This window comes from Protomyctophum bolini (assembly GCF_963924005.1).
Source record: "Protomyctophum bolini genome assembly, chromosome: 11".
Taxonomy (NCBI): domain Eukaryota; kingdom Metazoa; phylum Chordata; class Actinopteri; order Myctophiformes; family Myctophidae; genus Protomyctophum; species Protomyctophum bolini.
In genome coordinates this window covers 6,395,872-6,415,471 of record NC_137872.1, presented here as the reverse complement: position 1 = coordinate 6,415,471, position 19,600 = coordinate 6,395,872, and the positions used below count along the sequence as shown (strand labels likewise).

General features: G+C 44.7%; 1 protein-coding gene and 1 long non-coding RNA gene across 2 annotated transcripts; one reads left to right on the top strand and one right to left on the bottom strand.

The window, feature by feature from the left end:
- Positions 1 to 1,881: 1,881 nt before the first annotated feature.
- ube2z (ubiquitin-conjugating enzyme E2Z) lies at positions 1,882 to 17,723 on the top strand. Its single transcript, XM_080775843.1, has 7 exons — positions 1,882 to 2,863; positions 4,814 to 4,886; positions 9,609 to 9,796; positions 11,599 to 11,710; positions 13,251 to 13,363; positions 14,808 to 14,898; positions 17,512 to 17,723. Exons 1-7 carry the CDS (start codon positions 2,346 to 2,348, stop codon positions 17,710 to 17,712), a joined length of 1,296 nt encoding a protein of 431 aa, XP_080631969.1. The 5' UTR covers positions 1,882 to 2,345; the 3' UTR covers positions 17,713 to 17,723.
- Positions 17,631 to 19,149, bottom strand: LOC308323959. The gene is made up of 3 exons (XR_013964859.1): positions 18,036 to 19,149; positions 17,837 to 17,867; positions 17,631 to 17,755 (listed from the first exon to the last, which is right to left on the bottom strand). It is a non-coding gene; the product is annotated as an uncharacterized lncRNA (long non-coding RNA).
- Between the last annotated feature and the right edge of the window lie 451 nt (positions 19,150 to 19,600).

Sequence of the window (19,600 nt, the reverse complement as noted above, 5' to 3'; positions counted from 1 at the left end):
CTTGGAAACGCACTCTTTAACGCATTTAAACCTGAGGTCGATTCTACAAATGCCTTCTAAATCCTGACAAGTTTTTTGAAAAACCCTATGTTTCTATGTCAGTGGTTCTCAAACATTTTCATGTCAAGGACCCCCAAACATATATGTAATTGGCCGCCGACCCCCATCTGAAAATATGTCGTTCCAGGGACTCTCCCAGAAGCAAAGATTTGAGTTAAAAAGCTCTGAAAGAATATATATTGAAAGATTTGTGCCGCATTTTCACTATTTAAAAAAAAATAGCAGACCTACAAGCTCGTAGCGCGGCACTCTGTGCCGCACTATGAGCTTGTAGATCTGCTATTTTTCAACAGCTAAAGCACAACATAATGCTTAAATCACCAAAACGGGTTCCCGCCCTTAATATAAAAAAGGAAAATAACAGGAACATATATAGAATGGATTTACTAGTGCAGAGGTTCCCAAACTTGTTCACGTCAAGGACCCCCAATTAGCCTGCGGACCCCCATGTGAAAAGCTATGCCAGGGACCCCAGAATAATTTTACGGCTCTAGCAGTGATTCTCAACCTGTTTAATTTCAAGGACCCCTGCAGTTTGACATGCATTAGTCTACAGACCCCCATTTAATGGCATTTCTATCTCTGGGACCCCCGATTTATATTGTAAAATCAATGTTAGTTTAACTCATTACAACATATGTAAACTCTCAGAGTTACAGACCCATAAGGGTCCATTTGGTTCCAAATAATTTAGCTGGACCCCCTGGAACTCCCTCAAGGACCTCTGGGGGTCCCCGGACCCCACTTTGAGGAACCACTGTACTAGACAAGCAAACGTAGGTTCTATTAACTATTATCTCAACGTTTTTTCCCATCAGTTGCTGTGTACAAACTGGCCACAAGGTGGCGGTGGATGACAGCTGATACCTACCTATAATGGCTCGCCCAAAACAACATGTCTGGGTACTTTTCTGCCTCCTTTATTTATAGTCAGTCCAGGATATTTTTTTTTACTTTTCCGTCCGTTTTAAAACAGTATATTAAACACTTATAAACATTATACCACACTACTTTGCTACAAATTATAAATATGTATGATTTATGATGTTTATTATTGTATATTGTATTTCATAATAATTGAATACTTAGAACTGAATGCACTGACTCAATCAATCCATCAATCTGTCTTTAGATGTATTAATTAATTGAATACACATAGGATCACAATTGATCCTATGTATTCTGTAGCCTACAATCTGAACACACTTAAAGTATTCAATCAATCAATAAAAACAAGTGTTGCCCATTGATTGGTGATTGATTGGTGCTTAAAGTTGCCTAATTTTTGACTGTAGGCTAGATATAATTAAGATTTGCTAAAAACGTAAAAGTCAAAAAGTAAATTTGCATTTTATGTTTGCTTGGGGGATTTGGATGTGTCGGTCACGTGGTGGGTTGTGCGGTGTTCGGGGCAAAAAGTTCCCCATGCGGAACAAATCATGTTTGGAGAGGCTCAACTTGTTTCCTGGAACTACTAGACCGAATACACCAAGGTTGCATAGGTGACGTCAAAGAAGACCCGGAAGAACCGTGGGTTTAAGTGTAATGTTTTATCATGGTGTCGTTCGTCCACAGTAACAGTTTATTTTTAAATTGTTTTATTTTTTATTTATTTTTACCAAATCTACCACGATCAGATTTCTACCAAATCAAGGGCATATCATGTTTGTTTTTAGTGTTTTCCAAAAAAATTAAGATATAAACAAGGCGGAACAAGGCAGAAAAAGAGCCTGCTGGTTGGTCAGTCAGCGACCAATCGGAAGGCTGAGAAATGGGTACAGCCGTGACGTTGCGTCACTCATCCTTCCTCAGACAGACCTAGGAAGAGGAACGTCCAAAAAAAACGAACCCCTCTCTCTCTCTCTCTGTCCTCACAGAACAACAACAACAACACCATTTATTCTCTCTAAAAAAACCTCTCTAAATATTCCACACGACCCTCCAACGAACACCGTCACCCTTGCAGCGTCCATTTGGTTCTACACAGCAGCCGCTAACCGTGTTCATTTCAACGCTGTGTTTTTAGGAGGGCCGTTGCCAGTAGTTTGGTAGTTTTTTTTGGTAGCAGCAGCAGCACCGTCATGTTGCTGTGGGTGGAGGAGGAGGTGGAGGAGGCAGGGGGACTAGTCTTCTTATCCGCTCTGTGCCGCGTCCTCCCCGGCTGCCACCAGCTGCTCTGAGCCGCTAAAAAAAAACAACAACCAGACAACCTGCTGCTGCTGCTGCTATCAACACATCAGTTTAATTATCAGTCTTATTATTAAAACACAAAAAATCGTTTACAAATGGCGGACAGCTTCGGAGGAGAAGAGTCCAGCACCACCAGCAACGGCGTGTCCAGCCTACTGGGCAACGGGGCCCCGATGCCTCTGACCGGGGCACCACCGGGACACGGACAGCCTCTCCCCCCGGCCTCCTCCCTTCCCCTTCCCCTGGCCGGCGGCGGTGGCCTCCTCCTCGGCCTCACCCATCCTCCGGCCATGGTGTCCTCATCCACGGGCTTCACGGCCGGCAGCACGCCACTAGTCCCCGGCTCTGGCTCACAGCCACCACCTCCACCTCCTCCCCAGCAGCCGCCCGTCGTGGCCGTGGCGCCGACCCTCCTCCATCACCACCACCACGCAGCCGCGGCCGCCGCCGCAGCAGCCTCGCCTCTCCCCGCCGGGGTCGGAGGAGGGGTGGCGGGGGTCGCAGGGGCCGGGGGTCTGCTGTCCCAGATCCACGCCACGTCCTGGGACCCCACGCTCAGCACCGACTGGGACAACGAGAGGGCGTCCCAGCAGTGCATCCTCAGGATCAAGAGGTAAAAAAAGACAACATGATGATTTACATGTTCTTCCAAGTGTGTGTGTGTGTGTGTGTGTGTGTGCGCGCGCGCGCGCGTGTTAGCCAAAATTTGCATCATTTTTTTTTTAATGGGTTGAAACTAGAATTGCAAAACCAATAATGTCACCAATTTCTTGACAGGAAGTATGTAGCTCATAAACATGTCTACGGTAGATTTTTACAAAACAAACACTTTTCAGAGGATAATTGTGAGTTTAATGTCGTTTAATACAATCAGATTGGACTTTCTGTTTGGATGTAGGCCTATGTGCTGTCAATGGCTGGTGTTGCTACTCTATATTCAACACATTATATATATATTTTTTTTAAATAAGGAAATCTAGTGTTGCAAATTGCGGCTATGATCTGCGACGTTTTTGAAATGAAGTGCCATGTTTCTGTTTTCTATAATTACTCCGTGTGCCATGTCGGCAGTCATTTTAATGACACCACATTTAGATTTGGGCCGATACCGATAGTATCGGTTACTCGGGCCGATAACACCCTCAAGTACTCGGAACCGGCCTGATACTTTGACCCGAGTACCAAAACATCCAATTGACACTAGGCTGAACGATCAATGCAACAGGAGCAAGTCTGACCCAACACTGCAGCAGATCGCCCAAAACAGCCGATCTACAAGCATGAATGGCAACTGACAAGAGTAGATCAGAGATCCGTCTGCATCTATGAGGAAAAGGGGTTATAATAAGTCTTTACGCAACAAAAATAAAGTAATCGTATCCGTACTATCGGCGAGCGCTAAAAATGAAGTACTTGTACTACTGAAATAAATGGAATCGAGACAACTTTAATATTTTTAAACATCATCTTTCACATTGTTATAATGATCATTGGACTCAGAGAAATAACCCACAGATTGTAGAATTATGTGCAGGATGTAATTTACATAACTGTCAGGGACTTCATTTATTTGACTACATTAATTGTTTCATATAGTTTATCCTAAACCAGAAATCCTCTCTCTCTCACACTGTGTGTGTGTGTGTGTGTGTGTGTGTGTTCTCTATAGGGCTGGGGTTGTGAGTAGTAGTTGGATGATTGGGTAATTTCATTTTTCTGAAAACGAAAGTGACACAAAAAAAAGAAATCCCCTGAAGTTACTCATCTCTTGGTTAGAGGCTAATTAGGGAAGTTACACCATAAGGGACAGTTTAGTCCATTAGCAGCAGTGCATTTTACACAGGCTGTCACCAGCATAACTTTAAACTATCTTGTACATGAATTAATTACATTTTAATAAGGAGTTGTCATGTATAAACGTTAGAACTCTTCCTCCCATGAATGTAGTTCTAATCTGGTCAAAGTACATGACCCTTGGCTACGATAGAAACTAAAGCCACTGGAGTCTACTTGATTTAGTGTCTGGGTGTGCAGCCGCAATGTGCAACGCTAGATTATTATTTTTAATGGGTTTGAATTTAGAGTTGCAATACCAGCAGAGACGAAATGTTTTTTATAATAGTCATGGGGACGAACCGAGGCGAATATATATATATATATATATATATATATATATATATATAATATATTCAGGTCCAATTCCTCATGGGGGCCGAGGTCACTGAACACCAGCCATTGACAGCCCGATACATCCAAACAGAAAAGTCCTATCTGATTGTATTTAACAACAACGTCAAACTCACCAACATTGCAGCTGTATGAAAAGCTTGAATTTCCACCGTAGACACGTTATGAGCTATAGGCCTACTTTCTGTCAAGGGGGGAAAAAAATAGTTTGGTTTTGCAACAACTCTAGATTCAACATAAGATTAAAAATAATCTAGTGTTACAAAATGCGTTCCTTGAGCAAGACACTTGACCCCAACTGTCGTGTGTGTGGCCTGTGTGGGTGTGTATTCAATTGACATGCATATTATCACACATTCTCTCTCTCTCTGTGTAGAGACATCATGTCCATCTATAAAGAACCTCCTCCAGGGATGTTCGTGGTTCCTGACCCTCAGGACATGACCAAGGTAAGAGTTGACCCCTGACCTCTCCTATGACCCATTTAGACCTGAGGACGATTCGAGAAATGCCTTCTTCTAAATCCTGACAGTTTTCAGAAAAACACTTGTGTTTTTACGTCAGTCGTTCGCAAACATTTTCATGTCAACGGCCATATATGTAATTGGCCGCCGACCCCCATCTGAACATATGTTGTTTCAGAAGAAGCAAAGATTTGAGTTAAAAACGTTCGCTGTGAAAGAATATATTCAAACATGTGGGCCACACCAGTTTCACGATTTTTAAAAAATAGCAGACCTACAAGCTCGCGAGTGCCGCGCTACGAGCTTGTAGGTGTGCTATTTTTGAAAAGAGCTTGTAGATCTGCTATTTTTCAATAGTTAAAGTATAACACCAAAAGGACACGACCGTGTTCTGAACTCTATGACCGCCAGAGTCAATGGAAGCTCTTTGAGACTCGGCCGAAGTCCCATTCTTTTGGGGTGAACTATATCCCTTTTTAATCGATGAGTCCGATCGACTGTTGCACCCTTAATTAATCAGAATCAGAATATCTTTATTGTCATTGTACGAGACAACTAAATTTAATTGCAAACCAGCTCAGTGCATTTAAAACAAAAGACATAATACTCTATATAAAACACAAAATACAATAATTTAACGCATATTGCACAGTAAGTCCTTTTAGTTCATAAAGTGTCGAGTGTCAGAGTTCAAGTGTCAGTGTTTAGAGCTATGACTGCTCTGGGGTAGAAACTGTCCTTCAGTCTGTTAGTCCTTGTCTTGATGACCCTATAGCGCCTCCCTGAGGGCATGAGCTGCAGCAGGTGATGACCTGGGTGGGATGGGTCCTTGAGGATACTGTTGGCTCTCCTGCTACAATGTCTTTTGTAGAGGTCCTCCAAAGATGGAAGGGGACATGCCCAGGGCTCCAGACTAACTTTTTCACAGGTAGCACTGGTGCCACCTACCTTTTCATTTGGTAGCGCCACCAGAAATTAGGTAGCACCATTTTCTTCTCTGTATAGCATGGTATTATTACATGATCTTATCAGGCCCCCCCATAGGGCGCCATTTATTTATTTATGTAGTGGTTTCCACCATTAAAGGTTTGAATCATAAAACCCCCTACAAAGGTCACTGTGTAAAAAACGGGAGGCAGCCTTTTTTCCGACAGCATTCTAGCCGACGGGGCAACGATCCGATCCGCAGCGGGGGGACATTCGCTGCGATGCGAAAAAGCGATGGTCCGACATGCGCTGCTCCCGTGCTTGCGGTTAGGATTAGGTTAGGATTGAGGTTTCGGATCAATATGCTGTCGGAAAAAAGACCTGCACCCGTAGAAAACAGCAACCTACCTGGTGGTTATACTTCAAAACACTGTAGATGGTTTGATCCCAACACAAAGTCACTCGGTCAATAAAGGCAATATTTATATTCCACACACAGAAAGTCAGTTTAAGGTTTTGTGTTGAAAATGAAATGCAGTCCAAACCTTTTGGATTAATAAAGTGACAATTTGTACAATATCCCATTACCATTATCCAAATTAATTCCTTATTATAATATTTTTACATTTTGGAAAAAATCCTTTGCAATGTGAAACGCCACAGAATTCTTAATCCTTTTCCTTGTCTTCATGGGCCAAGTTGGCCAACTTGTGAAAGCTGCATACTTTTATTGTGAAGGCAAAAGTTTCTAAATGCTCTCAGAGCCTGCATATCTCCGCGTTCTGAAAATAGCTGATCTACAAGCTCACAACATGTCACGGACATGACGCGTTGTGAGCTTGTAGATCTTCACTCACTGGGAGGGAGATTAATGTCTTTTGTTGGCCGATCATCATGTATGGACACAGGCTACCTGTAACCTCCTCGATGCAAACATAACAAGCTTTGGAAGCTATTTTTCATGGCACATTATATGTTTAATCAAACAACAAGTTTACCTCCTCACTTATTGTTTGGGTCGGGAGCTTACAGTCTATGGTCGGGACTCGGCTGTCTGTGTAGATCATGACTAATCGTCATGCAGTTAGATATGCGCACTGCGCTCCAGTGAAATTGTACAGCTGAGAAAGATTAGTTAATTTGTGTCGGATAAACTGCGTTCAGACCTGAATATATATTCTCCTCGGTTCGTCCAGTTTGTACCGCGGCAGGTCGCGCTGCGCCTGTTTTCGCAATTATCGTCTTTGCATTGACTTTGCAGGCAGGCAGAGAGAGAGAGAGAAAGAAAGAGAAAGAGGGGATTCGATTGAGCCGAAAGAAAGTAATACTTTATTATCGCACTACTAATAGCCGCCCGGCGCCCGCTCCTCAGTGTTGAGACGGAGTAAAAATAAATAAATAAACGGATCGTTCTTCTTTTTTTCGCACATTTCCAAGTATCACCGGTGCGACCTCATTACATTTTAAGGAACACCATAAGAAATTAAGTCGCATATGCGACCTAATAGGTCGCACGCTGGAGCCATGGACATGCCATGATCCTCTGGGCAGTGTTTATGACCCCCTGAAAGGACTTTCTTTCTGCCGCCGTGCAGCTGGCAAAACCACAGAGAGATGCCGTAGATCAGTACCGACTCAATGGCACATCGGTAGAAGGACAGGAGCACACTCTCCATTAGGTCCATTTTCCTCAGCACTCTGAGAAAGTACAGTCGCTGTTGACCTTTCTTCTGGAGCGCAGTGGTGTTAATTTTCCAGGTCATGTTGTCCGAGATGTTCCATGGTGCCATCAATATGTCCGTACGTGGACAAAATAATGTGGCCGTGGCCGTCCGTGAATGTCTTAATGTCAGTCTCCAGGTTTTCGTCAGAGATATGTATGACACTTATTTACTAGGAGTCTACGACACTAAGGCATATCAGGAGTCCAAGTAGTAGGGGTGCACGATATTCATTTTTGGAAACTGATACCGATATCGATAACTTACGGCTCCTCAAGACCGATACCAATAACCGATAATATATGTATTTGTATAAATTATGAATGTTTTTTTAAATGCATATTCACCTGTAGTTTTGACGTGAGCATTACTACTATGAACAAACAAACAGTTTTGACTCTTCAAATAAAGTGACTATTTATTTTTCCAAATAAATAATTGAGTCAATCAATCAATCTCAATCACAATTCACAATGGCATGTGTTTCCCTGAAAAAATGACTGGACTAAATCCAAAAGGTCTTTGTGCTTTTTTGTGGTCTTGGTCCATAAATAAATGGAAACAAAGTGACAAACAAGTATTACTTGGCATAGAGCACCGAAGTCCTGACGTAACTCGCCCATCCCTTAGATTCCCCTGGTTCGCAGAAGTAATTTCTCTATGGAGAATAACATGGGCTCATCTTAATATCGTTTCATGTAAGCGTTGTGGTCCAAAAATAAACAAGCTGTCTCTGCGTTATTGTCAGGGAGGTGTCTCTGTATCGTTTGCAACAGTCAGTCACTCCTATATGATACAGTCTGCTTCTAGCGAAAATGTAACTAATTCAGTAGCAGTCAGTTGATTCTTAATATCCATATGAGTGAAACGGCCGGGGTGACATGTTTATTTTTCAAACACAGTTCGTATATGAGGCGATCTAAAATCCCCCTTTAGGGATTATAATGCAAATAAAAAGTACACGTACCTGCGGATTTGCGCCCTCTACCAATATTGATGTCAGACTTCGGTGCTCTATTAGTACAGCAAGACTATCTAACATTTGCCAAAAGAAATAAAGTATGTAAAGTTTAGTATTTGACAACCTGTCAATAACTAACCTGTAAACATAGTATATGTATATACATATATATATATATATATTTGTACATTTAAAAACTGTGTACATTGGTGACTATAACTATAATCTACCTGATCTTGAGGCCTACACAACAGGGGGAGTTTTATTTTAGTCAACTAGTACCAACAAGGTGGACTAGTGGATTTACTAGTCGAGTATAGTTGAATTGTTGAATAGTCGACTAGTTTTGTCATTTTGAGCGGGAACCCCTTTTGATGTTTTAAAGGGACACTTCACCCTTTTTGCAAAAAAATATATGTTAATGACTTTTAGAAGCTTTAGAACACACTCCTGGGGGTCTTTGTGTGTGTAATATGTGGTTTTAGATATTTTAGATTGTAGCAGTGAGCCTGTTGTCTCTGATGTCATGGACACTGGGCTCACTTCCTTCCTGGACTACATGTTGTCTCAGTAAGACAGCTTTCCCCCCTATCCACAAGGAGGAGCAGTGCACCAAAGAATTATGGGAATTGTAGTCCAGGAAGGTAGTGAGACCAGTGTCCATGACATCAGAGACAACAGGCTCACTGCTACAATCTAAAATATCTAAAACCACATATTACACACATAAATACCCCCAGGAAAGTGATCTAAAGCTTCTAAACGTCATTAACATATATTTTTTTGCAAAAATGGTGAAGTGTCCCTTTAAGCATTTTTAACTCAAATCTTTGCTTCTGGGGAGGTCCCTGGAACAACACATTTTCAGATGGGGGGGGTCGGTGGCCAATTACATATCATTCTTGGGGTCCTTGACATGAAATATTGAGCACCACTGATACAGAAACATCAACAACAAAAAACTGTCAGGATTTAGAAAATATTTTGTTTTTTTATTTCGACGTCAGGCGTAAATGGCTTAACGCCCTAACACCCGCATGCTTGGCGATGACCCTTGACCCCGTGCTGACCCCTGACCCCGTGGTTCCTTCTCCCCAGATCCACGCTCTGATCACGGGGCCGTTCGACACGCCCTACGAGGGGGGCTTCTTCCTGTTCCTGTTCCGCTGCCCCCCCGACTACCCCATCCACCCGCCCCGCGTCAAGCTGATCACCACCGGACACAACACGGTCCGCTTCAACCCCAACTTCTACCGCAACGGAAAGGTCTGCCTCAGCATCCTGGGGTGAGTGAGAGAGAGACACTACGTTACTGTATAGAGAGAGAGGTCTGCCTCAGCATCCTGGGGTGAGTGAGAGAGAGACACTACGTTACTGTATAGAGAGAGAGAGGTCTGCCTCAGCATCCTGGGGTGAGTCAGAGAGAGAGACACTACGTTACTGTAGAGAGAGAGAGGTCTGCCTCAGCATCCTGGGGTGAGTCAGAGAGAGAGACACTACGTTACTATAGAGAGAGAGAGGTCTGCCTCAGCATCCTGGGGTGAGTCAGAGAGAGAGACACTACGTTACTATAGAGAGAGAGAGGTCTGCCTCAGCATCCTGGGGTGAGTCAGAGAGAGAGACACTACGTTACTATAGAGAGAGAGAGGTCTGCCTCAGCATCCTGGGGTGAGTCAGAGAGAGAGACACTACGTTACTATAGAGAGAGAGAGGTCTGCCTCAGCATCCTGGGGTGAGTCAGAGAGAGAGAGAGGTCTGGGGTGAGTGAGTGATAGAGAGAGGACTGGGGTGAGTGAGAGAGAGAGGACTGGGGTGAGTGAGAGAGAGAGGACTGGGGTGAGTGAGTGATAGAGAGAGGACTGGGGTGAGTGAGAGAGAGAGGACTGGGGTGAGTGAGAGAGAGAGGACTGGGGTGAGTGAGAGAGAGAGGACTGGGGTGAGTGAGAGAGAGTGGACTGGGGTGAGTGAGAGAGAGAGGACTGGGGTGAGTGAGAGAGAGAGGACTGGGGTGAGTGAGAGAGAGAGGACTGGGGTGAGTGAGAGAGAGAGGTCTGGGGTGAGTGATAGAGAGAGGACTGGGGTGAGTGAGAGAGAGAGGACTGGGGTGAGTGAGAGAGAGAGGACTGGGGTGAGTGAGAGAGAGAGAAGAGATCTTGATTGTGTTGTTCCACATTTGCTTTGACAATGTAAACGTATCTTTTCTCATGTCAATAAAGCTCCTTTGTATTGAATTGAATTGAGAGTGAGGTTACATAGTGATCGTCTGGTACAGTGGTTTTCAACCTGTTTCATACTTATTCTTTTGGCATTTGAGCCACGGACCACCATTTGATGACATTTAGCCTCTCAGACCCAAAACTAAAGGATGTTGTTGTCGTTTGATAAGATCTTGTCCACAATTCCATGCTGTGTTGATGTTCGTATCATTAGGAGAGATAACAGGCAAACGTTATTTTCAAAATGTAGACTTCTTGTAAATTAACCCATTTTGCGCGGGAACCCCTTTTGGTGTTCGCATTACGTTGTGCTTTAGCTATTGAAAAATAGCAGATCTACAAGCTCATAGCGCGCCACCGAGTGGCGCGCTACGAGCTTGTAGGTCTGCTATTTGTGAAAAATCGAAGAGCGACTGACATTTTTAGAATCTGATCTCAGGTCAGAATGGGTTAATCAGACCAGTGTGTGTCCAGTGGAAACCTCGTATGAATCTGATCTCGGGTCAGAATGGGTTAAGTAATGCAAATGTTTAACAATAATGCAACTCCTGAGAGCGTAAAGTGAAACCAAAATGACCCGTAACCATTTGGTTTAATTTTATTCTCTCGAGTTAAAGTTCTAATAAGGGTCCATTTGGTTACCAACCAACTCTCCATCACCTAGCTGGGAACCACCTGGAACCCCCTCAAGGACCACTGGCTAAAATCCACTGGCTCATAACGTAAAGCCTATATACAGTATGTATCAATAATGGTGTGTGTGTGTGTGTGTGTGTGTGTGTGTGTGTGTGTGTGTGTGTGTGTGTGTGTGTGTGTGTGTGTGTGTGTGTGTGTGTGTGTGTGTGTGTGTGTGTGTGTGTGTGTGTGTGTAGGACGTGGACAGGTCCAGCATGGAGTCCAGCTCAGAGCATCTCTTCAGTTCTCATCTCCATTCAGTCTCTGATGACAGAGAACCCTTACCACAACGAGCCTGGGTTCGAACAGGTGCGCACACACACACACACACACTGAGAACCCTTACCACAACGAGCCTGGGTTCGAACAGGTGCGCACACACACACACACACACACTGGGTTTGAGGTAGGTTGTCCTTCGGACCAATGCTCCGTCGGACCAAACACATGAACCCACTGAGAACCCTCACCACAACGAACCTTCGAACAGGTGTGTGTGTGTGTGTGTTTGCACACACACACACACACACACACACACACAGTTTGTCGGAAATCGTAGGTCAGGGTTTCGACAGCGTCTTTAGAATGGGCCTCACGTCTAAACGTCTACTCTAAAGTGTTCAACCAATGACTCAACGATATGTAAACGACAAGCATCACCTCGAAGCCAGGCAGTGTTTGCACCCCTCATGCTTCCGTCTGGGTCTGTGGCATAAAATGTCAATCATTAGCTTTCCACTCGCTAACCAGTATATATTCTCTCAATGTTTCACATTTGCACACACGGAGACAACAACAAACATCCCAACAATAATGAACAACAAGCAATGAAAATAAATTAACAAACTGAAACATAACAGCAACTTAATGACCCTGTTCAGACAGATATACCTGTCTATTCTGTCCACTGGCTGTCCCTCAGTTGATGACAACTCCACACGTATTTTGCTGCCAAAACTGTGCATTTGGACTGTTCTCCCAGAACAAATTGAAGTGATGAGTTATTAATGGTGGATTCAAATTATTTATATTATTCTTTACATTTAGGGAAGAATGATTCTCTGATGTCTTTATATTTGTCGCATTGTAACAGAAAGTGTAGTTCCGTCTCCACCTCCTCTTGAGAGCAGAGTGAACACAGTCTGTCTTCTCTAGGCAGCCAGTTCTGTCTGTGTCTGCCTGTTTCTATTGCCAGGCGGTGGTCACTGAGTCTGCACATAGTCAACATCTTCCTCAGTTTTGGATCAGTGACAGTTGTCAGGTAATTTGCCACTGTATATTCTCGGTTGAGGGCCAAATAGCATTGTAATTTACTTTAGGTTTTTGTTGTGTTTTCCAATATGTGATATAATGTTCTTGTTGCATTTTGATAATTTGGTTAGTGGAGGTTGTTTTAGTCAGGGGAGGGGTGGTGGAGGTAAGACTCAGGACCATCTGACTGAGGGGACTCCTGCTCATGTTCTCCTCTTGGCATTTTAAGGCCTGGTGATGGTAGATGGTGGGGTCACTATTTTGAAGGTGCTTATGGAATTTGAATGCTCTTTTCTGGATTTTAATTAGGAGAGGGAATTGGCCAATTTCCGCTCTGCATGCATTATTTGCAGTTTTTCTTTGAATTTTTAATATATATTTACAAAATCCTGTGTGAATAGTCTCAATTGAATCTTTGTCCCAATTAGAAAACCCCTGATTTCTCTACCACACACTTCACTACCATACAGGGCAATTTGCTCAATAATTTATTTGAAAATCTTCAGACAAATTCGAATTGGAATATTAATGTTGACAGATTTTCTAATTATATAGAAAGCCCTTATATTCCCTCTGTCTCTGTCTCTGTGTGACTCAGGAGCGCCACCCAGGGGACAGTAAGAACTACAACGAGTGTATCCGCCATGAGACCATGAGGGTGGCGGTGTGTGACATGCTGGAGGGGAAGGTGGCCTGTCCTGACGCTCTGGGGTAAACAAACGGTTAAACCCTCTCTATGTCTCTCTACCTCCATACACTGTCCTCGTAGTGGTTTTTGTATTGGCTTTTGTTTGAAATGTACCCGTTCTTTATACTGTGAATAAAAGTGTCCTGATGCTCTGTGGTAAACCAGGGGTTCTCAACGTTTTGGGCCCCCGGAAATGCTTTCCAATGTTTGGAACTATAGCCCATGTAGCGCCCCACTACGTCTCAATGGGATAGTTCCAATGTGTGGAACTATAGCCCATATAGCGCCTCACTTCGTCTCAATGGGATAGTTCCAATGTTTGGAACTATAGCCCATGTAGCGCCCCACTTCGTCTCAATGGGATAGTTCCAATGTTTGGAACTATAGCCCATGTAGCGCCCCACTTCGTCTCAATGGGATAGTTCCAATGTTTGGAACTATAGCCCATGTAGCGCCCCACTTCGTCTCAATGGGATAGTTCCAATGTTTGGAACTATAGCCCATGTAGCGCCCCACTTCGTCTCAATGGGATAGTTCCAATGTTTGGAACTATAGCCCATGTAGCGCCCCACTTCGTCTCAATGGGATAGTTCCAATGTTTGGAACTATAGCCCATGTAGCGCCCCACTACGTCTCAAAAATATATTTTATTTTGAAGCGCCGAGAGCGGGCACCGCGGCCAAAGCACCAAGCACACACACACACACACACACACACACACCCTCTTTCCACCTTTACTGTCAGTGCAACCACGCATGTGCCGTGACTTACTTCCCCCAAAACAAAAACACCAAAGCAACTGCATGTAGTACTAGTGGACTGTGGAAGCAGGAGGGAAAAAGAAAAAAAGACGAAAACACACACAGCATTGCGCGCCCGCAGATCTGCCCTTCATGCAACGAACGTTGGTTCCTAAAACGGCAGATCTGTCGTTTTATGGATCATAGAACGAACGTACCGGTATGCTGTTAGCTTGTTGCTAACGGGACCCCCCCCCCCTCTCTCTCTCTGACGTTCTCTCTCTCTCGCTCGCGCGCGTTAGACAGACACTCTCTCTAACACGTCTTTCTGTCTCTCTCTCTCTCTCTCTCTCTCTCTCTCTCTCTCTAATCCTTCCTGATCGGTCCGCGATACATAATTGTGCGGATAGAAGACTGTAGCCTACGCAATAGTGCACTGATTGACAGCAGGCCGCGTGTAAACGGTGTATTTGTCTATTTTTAATGCGCAAAACAGCGCTTTTTTTTCTTAACGGCTAACGGTTAATTAGCCGGCAAGTCCTGGCGGTAACCGGTTAATACAATCTTTCCTTTTGGTCATCCCTAATCGCGACTCTCTTCTTCTACGGCATCTGCCTTGTACTTGGACTTGGTCCACCTGGACCAATGAACGATCTGCCCTGACTGACACTGCCCAATCACATCCCTCCATTCGCCGACACAAACTGTGATGTCATGTTGTTTTCAGGAGCGTGATGGAGAAGTCCTTCCTGGAGTATTATGACTTCTACGAGACGGTCTGCAAGGAGAGAGTCTACCTGCAAGGACAGAGCATGCAGGTACCCGTCTGTCTGCCTGCCTGTCTGTCTGTCAGAGTCGCTTCTCTTTGGAAAATACTTAATTCACCTCTTCAGCTTTACTCAATGGCAAACGGGCAGATTTCTTTTTTTTTTGCAGAAACTGTAAAGAAAACAATCACACCCGGGTGAAGTGAGGGGCGCTCTTATCTATTTATGTGATTGGTTAGCCGATTTCCTCGTCTACATATGACGCAAATGTTCCCTTCATTGGCAACGGCATTTAATGTTTGTGTTGCCACAATTTTTTCCATATTTGAGGGACATATGCGTGAAAAGATGAGTTAACGAGCAATTATGGGCACTAGATGTACCCGTAAACCTCAAGTTTAGCAGGCATATACAGTAATATATGGTAATATACAGTAGTGGTGGGGGGGAAAAAATGATTATCCAATTAATTGCGATGCCGTCATGGGCGATAATTCATCGATGCACAAATTTCAAAAATCTTAAAACTAAGCTGTTTAATGTTTCTAAGAGTTTGATGGGGAGGAGCTGGCCTGAGTGTTCGATTAATCTGTTTATTGCTGTTCTGTATTTGGCCGCGGACCCCCATCTGTTCTATGGACCCCCCCCAGAAGCAAAGATTTGAGTTAAAAACGTGCACTGTGAAAGAATATATATTCATAATCATTAGAAAGCACTTTGTTTATTAGTCACACAGTGACTGAGTGATTAACAGTGAGTGATTAATCATCATTAATCGGGATTAAATCGAATCGTAACGTAGCCCAATTAATCGGTATTAATCGAATCGTGACCCTCGGAATCGATATGTAATCGCATCGCCAGGTACCTGGTGATATCCGCCCCTAAAATACAGGTGTGATGGTACAATTTGGGAGTTTGTTGGAAAGTTTAACGGGAGTTTCCTGTAATATACACATACGTATTCCATGCTTTTTGCGCAGTGTGACCTAATTTCTCCTTTCATCGTCAAATATGATAATTTTATTTTTTATTTTTTTATTAGACAATTTTAGATGCAAACAGTACAAGCACAGCATTGGTCCAAAAGGATGGTACCGAAGAAAGACCTTGCGGTCTTGTTTCCATTCGGGTCCCATGCATTCATTCACAATGACAACAGTGACAACAAACAATACGTTTCTCAAACACACTAGATCTATATGTACAGGTTGGAATATAAATACATTAATAAAACATAGGGGGGGGGGGGGGGGAGCCAATCACCTTCTCTCCCTTTGACCTGAAGACAGTGACAGGTGAGTTTTCAGACCCTTTTTGAAGGAGACCAGTGATCTGCTTGTTTTGATGGAAGGCGTCAGGGCATTCCACACTTGAGTGGCAGTGCTGTGAAATGTGAATTTACCCATATTTGTTCTGAAAATGGGTGGTACCAGATCATTATTTACACTCCCTCTTGTATTATGGCTGTGGGAGTTGCTCACCTTTTTGAGGTAATCAGTCAAGTAAATGGGCACTGTGGGCATGGACGGCAGAGCTGCATTTACAATCTTGAATGCTAGTCCCATTTTCAGTTGATTGACTCTGTCCTCAACACTGAGCCAACCTATGCTATCAAATTGTGTTGCATAGAGGTGGGTCATGGGCCCTAATTCTAGTAACAGTAGTCTGATTAGTTTGTTTTGGGAGGTCTGGAGCTTATTTTTTTGTGACATTGAGATGTTGGAATACCAGGAGGTGCAGGCATAGTCAAATAAGGGCTGAATGAGAGCCCCAGCTAGTGTCCTGAGAGCCGTCTTGTTAACAAATGTGGATATTCTGCCCAAGAATCTTGTTCTCTGATTTACTTTTTTGATCGCTCTTGTTGCCATGCCTTCACCCGTCAGTTTATTGTCCAGTATACAGCCCAGATATGTAACCTCTTCTCTGTTAGCTATTACTATGTCATCAATACTGACCTTAAAATCCTTTACAATTAACCTATTAAGGGAATGGTTGGACCCAAAAAGTATGGAATCTGTTTTACCTAAATGCAATGAGAGTTTGTTAACTGTAAGCCAAGTTCGGATATCGGTGAGTTCTGAGCCGAGTGCCTCCTCAACCTGAGTTTTGTGTTCTCCCGAAATCAGGAGTGCTGAGTCGTCTGCAAACAGGAACAATTTACAATTACAGGCAGCACTCATGTCTGTCGTTAATATATAATAGAAATAATAGTGTCCCTAGTATGCTTCCTTGGGGCACCCCACACATATATGACATGTGTGGGGACAAAAGCTGTATATAGGAGGGCCTAGTGTGCCCTTCAAAAAATAAGTAAAAGTATACGTCGTAGGACTATAATTCTGTCAGAGTGGCGGTCAAGCTGGAGAAATTATGTTAACCCATTCTGAACGGGAACCCGTTTTGGTGTTTAGCATCATGTTGTGCTTTAGCTATTGAAAAACAGCAGATCTACAAGCTCATAGCGCGCCACCGAGTGGCGCGCTACGAGCTTGTAGGTCTGCTATTTTTGAAAAATCGAAGAACGACTGACATTTTTTAGAATCTGATCTCAGGTCAGAATGGGTTAATCAGAACAGTGTGTGTCCAGTGGAAACCTCGTATGAATCTGATCTCAGGTCAGAATGGGTTAACTAACGTTATGTCTCCAACCCCGTCCTCCAGGACCCGTTCGGGGAGAAGCGCGGGCGGTTCGACTACCAGGGCGTGCTGGCGCGGCTGGCCGCCACCCACCGGCGGATACGAGAGAAGTGCCCCGCCGCGGTGGGGGAGCCGGGGGGCGGGGACGACGACGACGAACACTCCGACTCGGACTCCAGCACGTCGGGAACGGACCCGGACAGCCAGGGCAGCACCCAGCCCTGACCTCTGACCCCCCCCACCCCCAAACCCCCCCGAAAACTGACCCCTGAACAGCCAGGGCAACACCCAGCCCTGACCTCTCACCTCTGACGTCGTCCCGTCCCCAAAACCCCCCGAAAACTGACACCTGAACAGCCAGGGCAGCACCCAGCCCTGACCTCCCCAAACCCGCCCAAAACCCCCCAGAACAGCCAGGGCAGCACCCATCCCTGACCTCCCCAAACCCGCCCAAAACTCCCCAGAACAGCCAGGGCAGCACCCAGCCCTGACCTCCCCAAACCCGCCCAAAACTCCCCAGAACAGCCAGGGCAGCACCCATCCCTGACAACCCCCCAAAAACCACCACAAAATGGACCCCAAAACCTCCCCACCCCCAAAAACAAATTTACACCGACAGCCAGGGTAGCACCTAGCCCTGACCCCCTCCCCCCAAACCCCCAAAAACCTCCTCAAACCCCCTCCCAATACCTCCCCAAAAAAGCCCGAAAATTGACCCCTGACAGCCAGGGCAGACCCAGCCCTGACCCTCCCCTCACCCTAAACCCCTCTGCATCGCCTCACCTAACCACACCGCGACCGACCGGGATTTTCCTCCCCGATCTCTCACACAACGCCCGTAATCCTCCGTGGTGGATGCACGATATTGCAATTATGACCGATGTCGGATTATTTGCAGGGTCATATCGGCCGATTCCAAGTTCCGCTGTATTACATTGTTCTATTATATTTATAATTTTGAACTCATTGCTGACAGCTTAAAGAGACAGGCAGACCGGCTGCTCTGACAGTACAAAGCCATATATTATCGGTGAACATAACGGGCATTATTTTGAGACCGATTCGATGCCGCTATGGCGTTTGTATGGTCGATTGCGACACGCTACCGATTATATGGTGCATCTCTAGATGTTTGTTTTGTTCTGTTTGCCTAACTAACTACTGCTGTAGTCTTTTCTTACCGAGTGGCATATGAAAAAGAGACATGAAACTATTATGCCTAAACACCTGACCTTAAAATAAACACTGCGACGAGAAGGATTGGAGAAGGCTGACGCGTGTGTGAGATCGGGGAGGAAAGGCCTGTTCGCCCCATCAGGTAAGAGACTGGGCGGGATGGGACGGGGGAGGGTGGGGTTATTTAGAGGGTGGAGAAACGGACTCGGAAACTTAAGCCGGGCCGATGCCGTTATGAAAAGATTTAGTCTTGGGTGGTCCGATCCAGCCGGACCGAGACTTATTTTCTTTTTTTTTTTACACAAAGGGACACTTTTGTGTGTGACAACAAGAGACTGGAGGAAAGGACGAAATACTGAAGAACATTTTGGGAGGGGAGGATGCACTCTGAACTCCTGAGGTGCTTTGTTTAATCGAGGAACTTGTTCATGTCCGATAACTAATGGAGTCCTGGCTGGGACTCCGACGTGTGGAACTTTATTTGTTTCTTTTTCTTTTGGGAGGGAGGGAGGTAGTGGAGGGGGGGGGGGGGGGGGGGGGGGGGGGCAAAGGGACGCCTTGCGCGTGACGGAGGGAGATAAAAAAAACGACGGCATGTTTGAAGAGACCGTTTGTACTTTTTGTTAGTTTTTTTTTTTTTTTTTGTCGAGGCAAAAACAGAGTCTGCTTGTTAAGAACCCAGAACCGGGAAGAAAGCCTTTTTGTGTTTTTTTCTTTTTTTCTTTTTCATCATTTTAGGAGGGCGTGGCCTCCCGATTCTAAATATCCCCATTGGCTGATAAGCTGTACTTTGGTCCTCCCACAGAACTGGTGTTAAACCAGTTTAAACCAGAGCCATAGAGTAAGACAAAGTTACGACAACTCTGTTCACTTCATGGGGCTTCAGTCTAATGGCGGCCTCTCCTACATAGACTTCTATTGGCTTCAGTCTAATGGC

What these genes read in the sequence shown, in the direction of transcription:
- ube2z (XM_080775843.1), top strand. Translation starts at nt 2,346, where the DNA reads ATGGCGGACAGCTTCGGAGGAGAAGAGTCCAGCACCACCAGCAACGGC. An exon ending in TGCATCCTCAGGATCAAGAG is followed by an intron (nt 2,864 to 4,813) that starts GTAAAAAAAGAC and finishes CTCTCTGTGTAG; the next exon opens with AGACATCATGTCCATCTATA. An exon ending in ACCCTCAGGACATGACCAAG is followed by an intron (nt 4,887 to 9,608) that starts GTAAGAGTTGAC and finishes CCTTCTCCCCAG; the next exon opens with ATCCACGCTCTGATCACGGG.